General features: G+C 33.4%; 2 protein-coding genes across 2 annotated transcripts in view; one reads left to right on the top strand and one right to left on the bottom strand.

Annotated features, from left to right (window-relative positions):
* LOC148610544 (RNA polymerase-associated protein CTR9 homolog) overlaps positions 1 to 19,784 on the top strand; it is a 53,361-nt gene that overhangs the window by 5,667 nt on the left and 27,910 nt on the right. Inside the window, exons 7-15 of the mRNA XM_088595675.1 lie at positions 1,686 to 1,793; positions 2,801 to 2,920; positions 3,477 to 3,593; positions 5,024 to 5,113; positions 6,315 to 6,443; positions 7,847 to 8,030; positions 8,648 to 8,736; positions 9,703 to 9,888; positions 10,665 to 10,752. Coding sequence (XP_088451801.1) covers positions 1,686 to 1,793; positions 2,801 to 2,920; positions 3,477 to 3,593; positions 5,024 to 5,113; positions 6,315 to 6,443; positions 7,847 to 8,030; positions 8,648 to 8,736; positions 9,703 to 9,888; positions 10,665 to 10,752 — 1,111 coding nt within the window. The remainder of the gene's footprint in view (positions 1 to 1,685; positions 1,794 to 2,800; positions 2,921 to 3,476; positions 3,594 to 5,023; positions 5,114 to 6,314; positions 6,444 to 7,846; positions 8,031 to 8,647; positions 8,737 to 9,702; positions 9,889 to 10,664; positions 10,753 to 19,784) is intronic.
* Positions 13,018 to 13,991, bottom strand: LOC148610545 (uncharacterized). The gene has a single exon (XM_088541141.1). It carries the CDS (start codon positions 13,989 to 13,991, stop codon positions 13,041 to 13,043), a length of 951 nt encoding a protein of 316 aa, XP_088397267.1. The 3' UTR covers positions 13,018 to 13,040.

Raw genomic sequence — 19,784 nt, 5'->3', positions numbered from 1 at the left:
TATCAGATAATGGTCATTTATTCAAGGACACACCAGTGGCAAATCCAAAGGGGGACAGGCCGCCTCCTCTTAGAAATTTGCAATTTTTAAAAATTGTTGAAAAATTTTTCAAGATACCCTCGGAATGCAGGATTTGAGGTTTAATATTTTAAAATTTTCTTGGGGGAGCATGCCTCCTTACCCTTCTAACAAATTTGGATCACTTTGTGATCCTCACCAGTGTTTTTTTAGGGGGCTCTCTTACCTAAAACTCTGGATCTGCAGCTGCACACCAACTCTATTCCCTGAAGTTAACTATTTTACTTGCTGTAATATTTTGTCCTTATGTATGAAATACTGCTTATATCACAGGTTTGTTCCTTTCAAGAAGTTTAGTCCTCGAAAGTTTTGTCCTAATAAGTCTGGTCCTTATCAATTTGCAGTGAAGTGAATTAAAAAACCTAACTAGTTAAAATTACATTTTTAGAAAAAAAATTGTAGAAAAACAAAAGAGGCTAGTGCTTAATTCTTATCTTTGGAGAAAAGGGAAGTTTATTGTATATGGTGTAATAAGTTGATATGATTTTAAAAATTATTATATAAATTTTTGTTAAAAATACAAAAAATGCAATGTTTTTCTGGTTCTTTTCTTTTAAAATATGTGCCCTTCAAATCAAGATTGACAAAAGCAAGTCTTCAAAAACAATTTAGTATTCTCCATGGATGTAAAATACAAAATTACTTATCCTAATAATTTTGCAAATTTTTGTATGCTGTACACATGTTTCATCAGCAGCATTAGAATTAAACACATTGGAAGAACTAAATCCAAAAATAATATATTAAGGAGTTAGACCTAGGGTATGGGACACAACTCATAAAAATTAATGGAACATTTGTATTCAGCATTTTACATCAATATCATGTAAGCATCGAAGTAACCTGGACTGATTTCATTCGGTTTCAAATGAAAGCTTGACAGGCTATGGTGAAATTGAATATGATACAAACATATCACTGACTTCATGAGTTATGTCCCTTACCCTAGGTCTACCTCCTTAATTGAACTAAAAACCAAGAATATGGATTAATGTACAATAAATCAGTAAAAATGATAATGATTATTTTAAAAAATAAATTCTGCATATGCATAACAGATAAAAATTAAGAAACACAAGCTAGTAGCCCAGACCATATTTTTGTTTAATAATTTCTATATGTTCAACTAAATTTTACCTCAAAATCTAGTAGCCATGGGCTACTGGGTGACTGCTAATTTTTATCCCTACATAACAAATTCATGTAGTCAAAAACTGGCAGTAATACACATGAATTTATGAGTTTGCAACACTGATTGTCCTATGAAATTTAACATTACCTTGATTATTGCATTAGAATTTGAAATTAAATATGCTTTTTTACTCAGTTGCTGGGTTTTGCCCAGAATATTATTGATTTTGTGTAATTTGTTAATTTGCCAGGAGTATCAAAAAGTACATCTTTCCCTACATGCCTTTCATAACACAGAAAATGAAGGAATGAGAGCAGAGAGCTGCTATCAGTTGATTTGACAGCTTCAGTCAATGTTTTAATGGTGACAAATTGAGATCACTGGCTTAATATCATTTGTTTGTGTTAAAAGTATAAAATATCCCTTCATAACTGCTGATGTCACATCAGAATGTATATTCTATTATATTTGCCAGGACTATCAAAAAGTGCAGCATCTTGCCCTACATGCCTTCCACAACACAGAAAATGAAGGAATGAGAGCAGAGAGCTGCTACCAGTTGGCACGGTCATTTCATGTTCAGGTAAATAAAAATGGAAAATAATTATGTGTAATCTTAAGAATTAGATTTATTATGTAAGCATAGGTTTAAACTATTTCTGCACTTTCTATGATAAAATTAATATGTGAACATGCTTGCTAAGGCTTGCATGTTAAAAATAGAGAAATCGTTTACACCTCTCATTACTAAAGAATAATATATATTTCTTTGATGAAGTTCTGCAGAATAGACAATGTAACCATTCAGATGTTAAGTAGGAGCATACCCAATTTAAGTGTGAAGATTAAAGATGCAAATCCCTCGTTTAGTGTCAGTCCCTGTAAGAATCAGGCAGTAGGTGAAACATGGTATAAAAAACCCATCATTTTAATAGTGTAATTTGGCTATTTTTACCATCAGAATCAAGGAAAACAGACAAGATTTTCCCTATCACACTGCACCATTGAGTTACAATTTCATTGAAATGCACTGAAATTGAACATTCTAAGGGCAGATAAATCTTTCAAAAACCTCATTTTTCTAAGATTCTATTGAAAAAATTCTGAGCAAAGCCAGAGATGCAGAAATTAAATAATGGTCTTTTCGAATAGAGAAAGTATCCTTGAGTGATATTACATTGTCAGATTGGTTGGGTTTTGACATGCATGTTGCTGATTTTTCCTATTTTGACTGATTCTTACAAACACTTGCACTTAAGTCATAACAATTAAAAAAATATTGAAAGTGATTATAATATGGTACTTTTATGCACAACTTAGTTCCACAAATTACAGTGTATGTACAAGCTAAAATGAAATTAATAATATTGTCAACTATTCACTATGGAGTGAGTTGCAGGAGTATATGATTTTATACCGCTTCTTTCAATAACATGACCTGGATAGCATTTTCATTTCCTTCAAACATTTGTGAATGGTTAATAGCAACAAACTCTTGGACAGGATTGACTTCTTTTGCAAGAATCAGTCAAGGGGGTTACTTTTTTGTTTTGGGAGTGGACTTAGCTAATTTGTTTTTTCGTATTACAGAATGATTTTGACCAAGCTTTTCAATACTACTACCAGTCAACACAGTTTGCTCCACCTAACTTTGTACTGCCATTCTTTGGACTTGGACAGATGTATATCAACAGAGGGGACAATGAAAATGTGAGTAGGAGAACTACACATAGCTTAAGACTTGTAAAAAATTTAGTTCCTTAAATGGACCATTTAAGGAGAAGTATGTTACTACTAGGGCTTTAGTGACCAATGCATCCTGCTGAATCGGAATCTGTAATTTTCTGAATAGCTGAAACTTCTCGCTAGCTTTCTCAGTTTTTATACCCCCTTTTTATCATGGAAATGTATATATTGATCATGATGTTTTATATTGTAATGGTTGAGATTTGTGCTGTGAATGCAAATCCTAATAGACTCAGATTCCTTTTAAAAAGGCAAATGGAATTAAATATGCTCCTTTCTTTGGGTGTTAAGTATGCATGTATTTTTTTAAGTAAACTGGTAAAATTTCATCAGGAACAACTTGGAAATTTGTCATACAAATTATTTAAAATTTGGTTTTTACCATGTGCTAAACTTTTGTTTCAGTTAATATTCAACTTTATGTTAACTGGACAACTGTCTGAATTTTTGTGCTTGGCAAATGGGGCACATCTGTATCCTATGGACACATTTTTTGTAATTTCATTCTATCTTTTTTCAGGCCTCTCAGTGTTTTGAGAAGGTTCTGAAAGCACAACCAGGTAACTATGAAACCATGAAGATTTTAGGATCATTGTATGCCAACTCATTTGATCCTTCAAAGAAAGACACAGCCAAGGTGATTATGTAGAAAAACGATAATTTAATTTGTTAATTTGTAACAAGCATTTTGATTGGTTGGTTATTTTTAGACTAACTAATTGCCAAGCTTGTTTCTGCAGTGTCATGAAGGTCAATAGTCTGCAGTCCATATGTCAAATAATCTCAAATTAAATCATGTTACAGTTTAGGTGCTATTGGTCTCACTAAGCACTTCTAAAGTTTCCATTACTTTACATGTTAAAAAAGTAATTTTCAAAGTCTCACTGTGAATTCCCAGGACAAATGACATCTTAAAGTTGCATACTGTTGCGAAGCTTGGAAAATTGGCTTCCAAAATCATTATGCTAATGGTACGATGATTGTAGAAATTCTTCACAAAATTTACTTGAATAAATAATACTGAAAATCCACATTTGTACCTGTTCTGCTAACTGACAGCATGGAGGCAAATTACTCACACATGTAAACAATATTCATACACTTTTGTAGTTAATTACATATATGATTTTAAAGTACACATTCTCAGCTTCATTTTGACTACTTTTAATCATAATACACACAAATAATGCAGTTACAATGCATATGTCTAGGTTCAGTGTGTTTTTGGTACTATACAGGGGGGTGGCCATTTGACCCGGAAGTGGTTAGTGAGACCTATTTTTGGAACAGACAAGAAAAACATTAAAAATTATGAGGATTTAAAAAAAATGATCAAATTATTCTTACACTACCAAATTGCTGATTGTGGACCACTAACTGACGAAAAGCATGTGACAGTACCTTAAGGTGGTAAACCTAGGGTAAGGGACATAACTCTTGAAATCAGTGATATGTTTGTATCATATTCAATTTCACCGAAGCCTATCCAGCTTTCATATCAAACAGAATGAAGTCCGTCCAAGTTATTTTGACCCTTCCATGAGATTGATGTAAAATACTGAATACAAATGTTCCAACGATTTGTAAGAGTTGTGTCCCCTACCCTATTTCTACTTCCTTAAATTTGAAAACAATTACTGTTAACATTTTTATTTTTGCTATATTTGTGGTGGAAACAAAACCCCTGAGAAAGGTACCTGCAAAATTGATTTTTAACACTATAGTATTTAAATTTTACCATTTTTTGAAACTGCAAAAATTGATACTGCAAAAATATGTTCATTTGAAAGAATCCATGAAAAACACGCTTATAGTATTCAGTCTGAGCTTCTAAAGTTCTAACAAAGTTAAGGTCTCTTGGTCTGCTCTGGTTATCTCCTTTTTTATATTTAAGCACCTCTGTTACAACTTTTATGTTAGAATATTAAATTTTAAAAGAAAACTGATTAGGCTTATAACATGGGTATTCCATATTGCCTTCACTAAACTACATTGGTAATATACATTTAAATATCAAGTTTTTTATCTCTCAGTATAGTTATCTTTTTATATATATATATGTTACAGCAACACCTTAAGAAAGTATCAGAGCAGTTCCCAGATGATGTAGAGGCCTGGATAGAATTGGCTCAGATTCTGGAACAGAATGATGTTCAGGTAAATTGGTTTCAGGAAAATAATATGATTGTTTTTACTGTCAGTAGAACCTGTCATTGGACTGACGGTTTTGTTTGGTTTAGGCAGGTGTTTTTATTGTCAGTAGAACCTGTCATTGGACTGATAGTTTTGTTTGGTTTAGGCAGTTGTTTTCACTGTCAGTAAAACCTGTTATTGGACTGATGGTTTTGTTTGGTTTAGGCAGGTATTTTCACTGTCAGTAGAACCTGTCATTGGATTGATGGTTTTGTTTGGTTTAGGCAAGTGTTTTTACTGTCAGTAGAACCTGTCATTGGACTGATGGTTTTGTTTGGTTTAGGCAGGTATTTTCACTGTCAGTAAAACCTGTCATTGGACTGATGGCTTTGTTTGGTTTAGGCAGGTATTTAGTTTAAACAGGTTTGAAATACATTAAAATGACATTAAGATTCTACTGTAGAAGTGTGTTTATCACAGGTTAGCATTTTCAATTTTCTTTTTTATACACATACAATATTTTGTTTTTTTTCATAATATTGTTTGAGGTTCTTCATTACCTTTTGACAAATATGGCCCCAATTTCCCTCTGACTACAGACAAACGTGTATCTAGAAAATATGTAAGGCATAGCATCCCCTAGATATGGAAAAATTATATCAAGTTTATGTAAAATTAAATCAAAAACTGACCTGATTTTTGCAGGGTTAATTTTTTTTCAATTCTGCAGAGAGTGCAAAAATAAAACACACACCTGAGATTCAGTTGAAATGGTCAACATGTTTACACAGTTTAAATCAAATCACCTATTGTGTATAGATGGCTATAGTCCTTCTATTGACCAGCATGTCAATCTGAATAGAGTTTACCTTTAATAAATAGGGAACATCTCAAAACTTTATCAAGACTTAGTTCATTTTCGCCATCTCTGCAGAATTGATAAAATTTAAACAGTAAAAACTGGCCAGTTTTTTTATATAGTTTTACATAAAATGTATTGAAATTTATCATATTTAGGGGATGTTACGCCTTAAAATTCTTTGAGATACAAAGGTTTGTCTGTAGTCAGAGGGAAATTACAGGTAAAATTGAGGCTGTATCTGTCATAAGATAATGATGACCCATAAGTTAATGAAAACTAGATGTGTATTATTCATACCAATATGCAGCTGTATGCATTTTTAGTTTACAGTAAAACTTATCATGACCTCTATTCATATTACAGGGAGCTTTGTCAGCCTATGGTAAAGCCACCACCATATTGAAGGAGAAAATAGAGGCTGACGTTCCCCCTGAGATCCTCAACAATGTGGCTGCTCTACATTTCAGATTGGGCAATCTTCAGGAGGCAAAGGTATACCAATACAGCTGATTTATTGCATTCCTACCTGGCAAATGAAGTTTGATTGGGCCCTTTTGAGTATTTTTTTTTGTCCCCCATCTCAGTGAGAGGGAAGGACTTAGTACTTGTCGTCCCATGCAGGTGCGGGTGTCAAAAGAATAGGCCTGCAGCAGCACTAAGCTTGCCGTAGAAGGTGATTAAATAGTGTTCAGAAACCTAGCCAGGGGCTAGGCGCTCTACCTACAGAGCAACTGGTATGTGTGCCCCAGGTGGTGGAATGGGATACCCCTGGCATGTTACATGCTGGGGTTGTCAGTCTATAATACAAAAAAGCTGACTGCAAACCATAGTGTTGCCCCATGTTGGGAAAGATGCCACATTCCTCGCACATTAAAGAGCCCTGCTGTGGTATTCGATAGAAGTAGGAACCTGGTGCTCCGCCACTGGAGGCTAAATTGCCCGGCCCTGCCCATCCCTCCCCTTTATCTTGTGGCAATCAAATTTGTAGACCCTATTATCCTTGTGTTCCATCCCTTTTTTATTTCATCATCATCATCATTTCATGTTCATTTTATCACCCCTTTCATATTCATCGCCTGAATATAGCTGAAATACTGCTGCTCGGGCATTAAACCCCAACAATCAATCAATCATAGTACTTGTCTGCATCTTTCTGTGCATCAGTATCATTCTGTCAAAGGTACTTTATGGATGCAACTCCTCTGAGTGGTGGTCAAAATTTGTTTAAATTTGTCAAATTAGATGTAAATAATGGTCAGATGTAAACAAATGATGATCAGATATTCTTAATCTGTCAGCCGATGGAGCATGGTCAGTTGATCAATCTGGAAATTCAGAACAACGCATGGTAAATCTGCACTGATCCATCTACACTTATAATGATCATACCATCATTTGTACCCAACCAGTTTGCAAAGTAATTAAAACTTTTAAAAAAAATACTAATTTTGCCTATCTACAAATGTACTTACTACTTTTTAATCCAATGTTACTTTAAACAAACATATTTTTTTCTTGGCCTTACCAAAGAAACATGTACATGGCAAATCAATTGGTTGGTATGAATGTGACGTTGCAAGTAGTGAGATTTGCCTTTAGCTGCCTTTTCATTGTTATGGTTGGGTTGTTTGTTGACCTTTTTTCTGTTTCCACTTTCTTCTTTAAGGAGGTAGATTTAGAGTAAGGGACATCACTTTTGAAATCAGTGATATGTTTGTATCATATTCAATTTCACCTAAGCCTTTCAAGCTTTCTTTGAATCAGCATGAAGTCAGTCCATGTTACTTTGATGCTTACATGAGATTAATGTAAAAAGGTGAATACAAACGTTCCAGTGTTTAGTAGGATTAACCAATTCTTACAGAGATTGGTACATACTTAATCTTATTTTACAGAAATTCTATGAGTCCTCTTTAGAGAGGTCCAGGGGTGAGGCTCAACACGATGAAACCTACTACAGTGCCATCTCCGTGACAACGACCTATAACCTTGCTGTTCTGTATGAGGCTACCCATGAGTATGATGATGCTGAGAGATTATACAAAAACATTCTCAGAGAACATCCTAATTATGTGGATTGTAAGTTTTAAAGAGAAAATTAATTGTGATTTTTTTTTCATGGAAGTACTGTATCAGAAAAAGTTGCATTGAAATAGTACATTGAAAGAATTGTGTTTTGTAAAATTTTACCAAAAAACAAAACTTCAATGAAAAGATACAAACACTATCAGTACATAAAGACTTGAAAGTTTACATACTAATAAATTAATGAATAGAAATAATTAAGAATTGAATAGTTTGTATTTTTCACTTTCTCTGAAAAAATGTTTAACAAAGAATTCATGCAATGATAACTGAAATTCTACATTAAAAATTTAGGAAAGGTTTAATGAAATGAATTTTTTTTAAACACATTACATTATTTTTATACATGCAGATTTTCATGCAGTATTTGAAATTTTAAATTTAGGTCCAATAACGTTCTCATATTAAGACGAAGTAGAGACCCAGGCATTGGCTAAGGTCTATAGTGAGAGGAGAAATAATATGGATCCTTGATATGGATAACCTTATTCATAACTCTGATTAATATTTTAATCCTGATTACATCTGTTCAGGCTTTTATCTTGAAGATCATACTAATTGGCCATGTCAACTATATTTACACTGAAAACATGATAATTGTTGTTTTCCAGGTTACTTGCGTCTCGGGTGTATGGCCAGAGACAGAGGTCAGATCTATGAAGCTTCTGATTGGTTCAAAGAAGCTCTTCAGATTAATCAGGTTTGGAATAAATATATATTCAAATGTATACTGTTTGTTTATATTAAAAAATATAGGATATTTCATTTAATGAAGTGAACATTGTTTTGTAATGAAGACTACAGGCTTCCAAGTTATTTTGATACACTGTAAATGTCTCAAGGCATTAAACTATGTTTATGATGGCATCAGATTTTCAGATATAGGTTATATTAAAGTTATGTGGCACATGACATACAACTAACTTTTAAAAATGACAGTATTTCTTTCCAATATGATGAAACAGGCATTTTAATTATCCTTTGTTTCAACAATCTCAATCCATGTTTTACTGCCAATTTGGAAGTTTTCATGCTGATTTTTTTTCCTGTTTTCTGTGATGAGTCTTTTTTTTTGCACAGTTATAAATTCATAATACTCATTTTTTTTTTTTTAAAGTGTTCTTCGATGTTTATTTTCACAGCAGTGAAAATAAAACTGATGTGAAAATTTCTGGGTTTATGGTTCACATAATATTCTATGGTAATAAGACTGAAGTTTTATGCATCATTCATGACTAAATTTATTAAGTTTTTAGCAGTTGTGTAATACCAGTTCTGTCAGTTTGTTAATTTTTTGTTTAGTTTCATAGTCATCTTGAAATCACTACATGGAGTAAAAATCATATTCTAATATGACATGCTTCGAAAGCTCTTTAGACCACAGCCATGGTAAAAATGTGATTAACACATGACTAACATTTCGTACAACTCATAGGCTGTGTCTGTTCAAAAATATGTAAAAAAATAGTCATTTCAGAATCGAAATAAATGGCAGCTACTCCATGTTATCATTGTTTTACCATGGGCTGACCAATGACCAACTTCACTATCATTCAGGGTAAAACAATACAACATAAATTGCCAGCCTTTGGTAAAACAATGATAAAATGGAGTGTTCTAGATTTATTTCATAATCAATTTAAACCACATCTGTTTTAATTATCAGGATCATCCAGATGCTTGGTCTCTGATTGGAAATCTCCATTTAGCCAAGCAGGAGTGGGGACCTGGACAGAAGAAATTTGAAAGAATCATTGGTCGGCCACAAACTAAGGATGATGCATATTCATTAATTGCTCTTGGAAATGTGTGGCTTCAGACTCTTCACCAACCTATGAGAGATAAAGACAAGGTAATGAATATTCATAAGAAGTAAATTGAAAGCACCTTTTTCATAAGAAAATGCCATAATCAAGAACGTAAGAAATTTACAAATTGCTCTTTTTCTTGTGAACAATACTTGCCTTGAATGCTTTGACACAAATGTTGAACTTACAACAATAGTTGTTTCAAACCAGAGTTTGACATTGACTTTACTTGTTTGGTGGTCAACAGGACTACTTCAGAGGCAAAACAGGTAGTGTGCAGACGGTTATGACATTTTTGTTATTAGATCTTATGAAAAAATAGGGAAAATTTAGATAGCTCAATGGACTACCATGAAAAAATTTAAAGTAGTCCTCTCCAAAATTAGGGTTGCACAGGACTACTGGACTACTGTTATTGTCGATCCCTGTTTAAAACAGGTTAGAGACCTTGTAAACAGGTTCCTTATTTTTGTTAGATGAATATATTATTTGTGCAACTCAGATTAGCTTAGGATGTAAACCTTACAATTTGAGTACACTCCTGATAGTAGGAAGAAAACATATGTACAAAATGTACATGTGCCATACTTTAAATTTCAGTTTTTATCTGCCTATCCAATAAACGTTAGACTCAACATGCTTTAAATTTTTTTTTCATAAAAAAAATGGAAGCGCATTGTAATAAAACTGTTTATGGGAGTATATCTTTATAAAAAGATAACAACATGTTTACTTTGTCTACCAAGAATAGCATTGAAGCACTATTTTTTCTTGTTATCTAATCATGGTTTGGTATTACGTATACAATTCCTTTTTGTAGGAAAAGAGACATCAAGACAGAGCTTTAGCTATGTACAAACAGGTGTTGAGAAATGATGATAGAAATATCTGGGCTGCTAATGGTATTGGTAAGTCATTGTTTTCTTCATTTCTTGGCTTGACTGTCTACTGAGGAAATAGACATTGGTTAAGGGACATAACTCTTGAAATCAGTGATATGTTAGTGCTGTATTCCATTTCACCAAAGCCTATCAAGCTTTCATTTGAAACAGAATGAAATCAGTGCAAGTTACTTTGATGCTTACTTGACATTGAATGTAAAATGCTGAATACAAATGTTTCCAATGTTTTGTAAGAGTTGTGTCCTTTACCTTAGGTTTGCCTCCTAAAGTCCCATTCATGATATAGCTAGGTCTGTATTACCACATCTTTTGGTTTGGTTATATATTGAGCTTAGGACCTCCGCCATTTGTTAGCCCTTGCCCCTCTTACTTGAATTCAGGTGCTGAGAAAAAATTGACAAAAATGTCTTGGCTGCTAATACTATGAATGTATGTTGGTCATCATCCATAGTGAAGTCTACTTTGTTGCGGCTTTTTCAGCTACAAGTTTGATACTGGTAGTAATGTAACTATAGATTTATGTGCAGTGTTCATATTTATTAGTGTTTTAATCAATGATATGAGCCAAATTGTTCATTTTATCTTTGCATTTGTTAGTTCCAATATTAAGATATCTATGCCTAAATGAAAGTATCAAATCATTTACAGTCAGATTTAGTTAAATAATTCATATACATGTTCATGTATTTTGATGCAGCATGTCATATTACCCATCCTAGTTTCAATGCATGGATTAAGGAGGTAGACATAGGGTAAGGGACATAACTCTTGAAATCAGTGATGTGTTAGTGTCATATTCAATTTCATCAAAGCCTTTCAAGCTTTTCTTTGAAACAGAATAAAATCAGTCCAAGTTACTTTGATGCTTATATAAGATTGATATAAAATGCTGAATACAAATGTTCCAATGATTTTTAAGAGTTGTGTACCTTACCCTAGGTCTACTTCCTTAAACTCATCAACAAAATGGGCAGGTACTTGTATTAACTTTTTAAAAGCCTTGTCATATCAGGCAGTTTGCCCAAAGTAAAGTTGAGTTGTTTTCTACTAATAATCAATGTAGAAAATCAGAGAAATTTAGTTGTCCTTCTGGTAGATATTATTAAGCTCTTGCTTTCCCGAATGTCAATTTTACTTGTCCCGGGCAATAGGATAGCCTTGAATGTCACACCCTGCTAGGTAAATCTGGATCACATGTTTTGGGGTGACTGTACAGGAACATTGCTTATATGTGTACTTAAAATTGTTGTGTTTTGTTATTCTTTTTTGAGATTTTTTGTACTGTTGGTCTACTTTTCCAGTTCAAATTATGCAAACATTTTGATTGGTGATTTGTAAAGATGACATTAGTAAAAAAAAATATGTCTGCTTCTGGTGGCCAAGGCAAATAATGTAGGTCGGTAAAGTGGGAATTTTTGTTGTTGTTGATGATCAATAATTATGGCATGATCAGCTTCACTTGATTGAGATACTCCATAATGAGATACACTACATGACTGGTTGAATAGATTGCTTTAATGTTAAATACAATACACTGTGCTTGCTCTCCCTATTTCAATTGTTTGGGCATAGTAGAATTAATCCAGATTGTACAGGGAGCAAACTGGATCTGTATCAGAATGGAAAATTTTATAGATTTAAAAGAAAAAAATGTATGTCTGGTTCTGAATTCAGGTTGGTTGGGGACACAGATTTACATGTTTTTTTTCTGGCTTATGTTGTTATGTTATAACACTATTAATCACTATCTTGTTGCACTAATAATGTAATTTGTTGGGAAAACAAGAATTGCCTGCAAATAAAGCATATGTCATATTTTTAAGGCTGTGGGCAACATAACATGATTTCCTTCACCTGTCACATTGTGCTAATTGTACATGTAGGATTTTGATTACAGGTCAATGTTTTATTACAGTTTTAGTTTGGACTTTTATTTTCTCTTTTCTCTTTTTATTTTATCTTGTCTTGTGGAAGAAACTTTGTGTGTAAACATAGTAGTATTTCTGATCTTGTTTGATCGTGATAATGTATATTCGGATGAAATTTTGGTTTCAATAAATTTTTACATGAAAAGTTTATTTTCTGTGTTTTGTCTTGTTTTAATTGTTCTTCAATATAAAAGTAATTTGATTTTACCAAAAACTTGAGAAACTTCTAACAGAAACAAGTTTATATATTTTAATTGACATTTCGATTAATCATTGTTACAAATAACAGCAATAACAAAAAAAACTGTACATAACAAAAAGTTAACAAGTATTTTTCATAGCACTAGAGTTCATTTACACTTATTTTCAAGACAGTAACTTCATGGCAAGTTGGCGCTTCTTTCTGGCTATCTCTGTCAGTGTACGGGTATTGTGGTTGCGGTTACGTTTATTGGCGAACCATTTTTTTACCTGCTCTATCTGAACATTACCCTTGTCTGCTATCTGGTTGATGACTGTGTTACTGGGGTAAGGATGTTCTAAATGCTGTTCATACCAGTCTTCCATTAGTCTGACTGCTTTCTTGGAGAGAAGTGGTCGCTGTTTGATGCTTGGTGGCAGCGGTGGTTCCTGTCTGCTGGAGGTCTCTAGTAGTTGTAGACTTCTCTCAACACGGTCCATTATCTGATGTAGCTGACTGTCATAGTGGTTGTTAAGGGACGTCTTGTAGTGGTTTGGGTAGTTTGATGAGTGAAGATGACGGAACCTTTCAGTCTCGATAGTTGCTGCTTGAAAGCGATAGAAGTCAGCTAGCTGCTTGACACCAGTTGGGTTGTGTAGTTGTAGTCTGTCAAAGCGTTGCTTGAGTTGTTGTTCTCTGTTGAAAACATCTTGGTTGGGTTGTGTTGTCATGGTGAACAGTAGAGACTCAGACAAGGAATCAGTTGCTGATAACTCATTGGCCAAGACAGCTTGGAGGTCACTGAAGAATTGGTTTTTGGCTAGTGGGCTGTCTGGTGGTGGTGAACCTAGGAGACCTGTCAGAGAGTCGTTAAAACGACTGTCTCCCACTGGACTGAAGTAGTTGGTTGAAGGTGTCTGGATAGTAAATGATGGTTTGGCTTTTGGTGTTTGGTACTGAGTAGATGCTGCAGTAGTAGAATGGTTGTCATGGGTCCCATCCTGGTTGCCAAGATACTGGTCAAGGCTGCAGTTTGAGTCATCACTGATTGGTAGGTCTGGTATGGTGGCTGCTATCACATCAGCCAGAGAGGCATCAGATGATAAAGTTGGTAAGGCAAGAGTAGAGTTGTCCATCTTTCGCAATGAGCAATAACTGTCATGATGAACTCAAAATGTCACTGGTATTTATTTGAGAACTCAGCTTTGTAAGCTTGGACTACTCAATTTTTTGTTGGTCAGCTCCTGTTTAATTGTAAAATGATTGGTCAAATCTTCTTCATGTGATTGCTCAAAAACAAAATCATGATTTTGATTGGTTCCCAATCATGATTTGTTAGTTTGATCAGTGTTCCTGTATGGCTTCAATTATTGATTGAAGGACTTGAAAGAAAAAGTGAGTAATTAATCACTGACCTTAATCATGATTGGCTTGGGTTAATCATTGTTTTCTCAGTGGTTTTGTCAAGTTTTTGATCAGTGTTTAATTAAATCTGTATCATAATAAGATAACTTTGATTAGGCAATTATTAGTTTGATTGGGAAATGAAAATCCCCAGTTTATATTGTTGTAAAGTTACTAATGTTGCAAGAGATGTCAGTGTAAATCTTTTTTTAACATAGTTGAAGACATTTAAAAAAAGGAACATGAAGAATAAGTGAAGGGGAATATTATTATATAATTTACAACCATATTTTTCCTACTAGGCCAACGTAAATAAAATCTTTGTTATTAGGCACATACTCTTCTTTTGTTGATTGTCTGGTTAAACATTAACCACCAGCAATATTTTAAATATAAAATTTGTAGGCATCATCCTAAGAATATTTTAGATTGGAAATTAGAAAAAAATAATTTCCAGCACCAGACCTAGTAAATCTTAAGTCTAGTGGTTCCTTTTTGTGGCGAGAATCCTCTAAACGCTGATTAAGTAATGGGAAGATAAACTTGAAAAAAATTTCATTGTTGTTCTCAAATATTTTTAAATACATGAAGCCTGAAGTTAAATAATGCTTGGTGTTGCTTTTTTTTTTAATTTTGATGTTCGTTATTCTATTTTACAATATATAAGCCAAAATTTGGATTTAAAACGATTAATATTGGTGCTTAAAGAAAATAAAAATGAGTACCGGTACTATCTTAAAAAAAAAGATAGCTGATGCAGTAAAATTTTGTTTCCTTTTACTAATAATTTTCTACATTTATTCAGGAAATAACACATTTCAATTTTCTATTCATTTTTTTTTTTTTTTTGCACACCACGTAGTTATCAGTATTTGGCCAATTGGTAGTCAGAATTGTGTTCAGGTGACCTGCGTTTCCATGGAAGAGCATCTTTAAGGTCGAAAGGTAAAAAGCCAAACTAATCTGACGGATGAGAAGAATTAATTTTTGTAGGAATAGAAAGGCCAAACTGTCGATGAATGCCTAATTAATTGGTTTTCTGGACTTGGACATGTTCTTGTTTTGTGATATGAAATAATTTTATTGGCCACTATTTCTGATGTTTCTTATTTTAAGAGATCTTATTTAACTCCCAAATGTGTTTAATTTGAGAAAATTATGCAATTTTTTCTTCTGTCATAAACTGTGTTACATGATCCTTCCTTCAATTGAGTTATTTCCCTTTGTCTTGAAATAATATATAAATAAAATTGCATGTCTGTAACTAGAGATTGAATTGGAAATATAGGATTACTGTCATATGCATCAATTGAACTTTTTATTAGAAGATATAACAAATTGATTAAATCGTTAAACACTTTGTTTGCACAGTGCAGTTTGCAGTATTTGCTTTGCTAAATTTCCAATTAAGGTAATTAGTAAAATTAAAATTTCTCAGATCGTTTAATGGGCTTTTTACTTTCTTCTAATTAGAAATTCAATTATAAATGAGTTGTTGTTAGGTAGTCCAAGAGCATTATTCAAACAACAGGTTAATTTTTTGCCTTCTTTTCAAGTGTGTTCTAATTGTTTAAAAAAAAAATGGAAAATGACAACATTTAGTTTGATATTTTTTAGACAAATAATGAAATTTTCTGGAAATTCCATGGCAAAGTTTTTATTTTACCCTTGTTTAACAGGTTTCTGGAACAACTATTACAAAGAATGTGTATTTATGCAAATTATTGTTACTGTGAAACCTATACAGAACTTCTTTTGCTCTTTAAAAATTGGTTTGATTTAAACAAATGTAGGGTTTATCCAGATTAACAATACATTTATACTGATATAAAGGAACTTTAGGTTGATCATACCCAATATTTCTATAAATTTTACTAGTTTTTCTGGAAGATATTTTCTTTGAAAGAACATATTTCAGAATTTTAATGTAACAGGGCTCAAGCTACTTGAGAAAAACAGGGAGAAGTGACTTCTCTTTCAGAGAGACACTAGGGAGAATTTGGGATGAACGGGGAGAAATAAATGCGTACATGGATCATGTACTAATGCTTTTTAAAATTATGTGTCATATCTTACTTACATGCACACAATATGAGCAGGCATTTTCATATATTCATTTTCTTTTATTGAGATAAATGTTACTTTTTCTTTAAGCTACATATGTAAGTACCGGGTAAATAAATATTTTGGACAAAATAAAATCTACCTGCTGACTGAATGGTTGACTATCATATATATTCATGAAAATGAATTTCTAATATATACCTCTACCCCTTACCAAATTTATTACAGCAAAATTAATAAATGATTGAGCAAAGCAAAGCTTTACATTGTCCTATTGATTTTGTCTTTTTTTAGCAGCACTGGAATAGAAAATTTTAGGCAGTGACATTCTGTTGGAATTTTCATTTTGTTGTTTTTTTTTCTGACCCCACATAATCCATAATGATTTTTTGTTCAAAATATCTAGTCTCTTGATATAAGTTGATCAAGAATATCAATAATCATATTAAAAATTTATTACTGACAAATCAAGACTGACCCTTTAATGACACATATTGTAGTAGTCGGTACGAACTCGTCTCAAGCTTAAGAAATGTTCTGTCAAAATGGAGAATTAACTAGTCTGTTATGAAACACGAAGATCAGAAGAAATGCTTCAGGTTTTCTACCGAATTATCAATTCATATAAATATAACTTAAGTCCAAAAACCAGCACGACATACATGTATTTGCACATTTCATAACGTGAATGGTAAAACTTGAATTATCATAAGCAGAAGTGAAGAATTTCATTTTGTATCCTGTCTTAAATGTTTGAAACAAAAAGCTGATTAAAATTCTTGCTTGTAACTGATAATTTGATAGATTTCGAAAATTTTTACAATTTATTTTCTCGAACGGGTGCTATTTTTGTTTAAATTGTTATCAGAAGAGAGATAACTCTGGTCAAAATACCGTTAACAGACGGAGTACAGTCCTGGGTGATGTCTGAAAATGGGAGGGAGACTTCACTTCGCTTTTGGTGTTGTCTGAAGGCGAAGTGAGTGACTCCAGGGTGATTATTTTGCCCAAATCACCCAGTAGTGTGAGCCCTGATGTAAAAAACAGGTCAACGAACTTGATCTCGAGAGGGTTATGGCTTAATAAAGGCAATTTTTATGTGGATTTTGTTGTGAGTTTCAATATTTGGCAAACTATCAAAAAACTGTTCGTTTGAATTTCATCTAAATTTATATGGTGAACAATTTAACTGCCATTCTTTCATATTTCAAAAAGAAAATTTGGGGTCACCAAACCTTTTTTCTTGTAATATTAAAAAAAAAATAAAATTCCCGTTACATTTCTATTGAGCATTTTTGCCACCAATTATCTCCCGTAAAGAGACTTTGTTCAATTAATGCTTGTAATTTTACCATACAGTCATTTTTGTCCAAATTTAAAAAAAAATAAATATAAATGCACATTTCATGCATTTATTGCATTATTTTAAACATTATTAGTTTGTTGAAAATTCATATTTCTGTATGATTTTGTAAGATAACATAAAAGAATTGTCAGTGTTATAGGTATGATCTACCTTAAAAGTGTCTGATTTAGAAATTTTTTTTGTTATTATTCACTGTTTGGTTTAGACAGATTTCATTGTATAAATTTAATGAGGCAACTACCCATGCATAATTAAGATTATTGATATACATCAAAATTTTATACATAAAATCTGTTTCACAGATTCTTGATTTTCTGTTGTGAAGTCTATACAACTTATGTCTGAGCACTTGTCCATTACTGCAAATTATGCTCTATGTATTGTGAGTCTACCCATAGTTCCAATGATAAAATAACACACAGTTCAGGATTACAGCTCATTTTCATAAAATATGGTTAAATATACCAATTATTCCAAGTAGCATAAACCTCAAAACCCTGTCCTAATGTCTGGTTACCTTTCTGCACCAGTCCTGTCGTAATGTTTGGGCACATGTCTGTACCAGTCCTGTCCTAATATCTGGGTACCTGTCTGTACCGGTCCTGTTGTAATGTCTGGGCATCTGTCTGTACAAGCCCTGTCCTAATGTCTAGGCACCTGTCCATATCAGTCCTGTACTATTGTCTGGTCACCTGTCTGTGCCATTCCTGTCCTAATGCTTGGGCACCTGTTTGTATCAGTCCTGTCCTAATGTCTGAACACCTGTCTGTACCAGTCCTGTTCTAATGTCTGATACCTGTCTGTACCAGCCCTGTCCTAATGTCAGGGCACTCGTCTGTAACAATCCCATCTTAATTTCTGGACACCCTGTCTGTACCAGTCCTGCCCTAGTGGCTGGGCACCTGTCTTTACAAGCCCTGCCCTTATGTCTGGGCACCTGTCTGTACCTGTCCTGCTTAAATTTCTGGGCACCTACAAGCCCTGTCCTAATGTCTGGGCACCTGTCTGTACCTGTCCTGCTTAATTTTCTGGTCACCTACAAGTCCTATCTTAATGTCTGGGCAACTGTCTGTACCAGTTCTGTCCTAATGTCTTGGCATCTGTCTATACCAGTACTGTCTTAATTTCTGGGCACCTGTCTGTACCTGTCTTGTCTAAAACCTGTCCAATGATCAGGACAGGTGTTAGTACTTATCGTGAACAAGAGATAATATGAACACAAGCCTTACATCAATTGTGAGCAAAAAATGTAGCTTCCCTGTTATTATTAGCTCCTGGTACTCGAAATTTGATAATGTCAACCTTTTTATACTTTCAACAAGTTCTTTTATTTATTTGAACAATTGTATGGAAGATTCAGCTAATGAAACTTGACATTTTCTCTTGTCGATTGTGCATTTACTATTTAGAAACTTCTTTAAACAATCTCTTCTTATGAATTTTTTAAACCTCCCCATGTAAATTATACAATTCTTTTTGATGAGATATGTACCCCCAACTTTGATAACGTAAATATGCACCTATGACTACATATGACAGATCTCTAGCATATTTAAAAGGATGTCCATTATAGAAGACCCAGGCAGTGGGTGGCACATGCCAAATTTTGTTTTTAACATTTACCAACCTCCATTACTATGATCGCCTGAATATAGCTGAATATTGCTCCTCGGGCATTAAACCCCAACAATCAATCAATCAATCAATCAATCCATTACTTTGTTAATTATGCTATCACTCAATAAATGGGTGGTATAATGGAATGACTTTGTTCATTTGTCCAGCCATCCATCTGTTAAAATTTTTTGCTTCTACTGGACAGATATATTTTCAATTTGGTATGTGGCTTTATATTGCTAAAACTTACATTATAAGCAGTTTTAGTTTCTGTACAAAATCAACTTCCTGTTTTGCGGAATTGCCATGTGAATGGGGTATACTGGGCATCACTGCACATGCAGCGTCATATTGTTAGTTCTCACTTATTGGGCTGTCTGGATTTATTTACACCATTAAGGAAATTGACAAAAATATGGACTTGTCACCTCTGCATGATTCTTACACAAACTTGTACTCTAAAAATTAAAAAAGAAAA

Source organism: Perna viridis, chromosome 8, assembly GCF_037379345.1.
Source record: "Perna viridis isolate PV_CMFRI_1.1 ecotype Kerala chromosome 8, ASM3737934v1, whole genome shotgun sequence".
Classification (NCBI taxonomy): Eukaryota; Metazoa; Mollusca; class Bivalvia; order Mytilida; family Mytilidae; genus Perna; species Perna viridis.
This window is presented reverse-complemented; position numbering and strand designations above follow the sequence as displayed.

Excerpts from the sequence above, each read along its gene's own strand:
- LOC148610545 (XM_088541141.1), bottom strand. The coding sequence starts at position 13,991 with ATGGACAACTCTACTCTTGCCTTACCAACTTTATCATCTGATGCCTCT.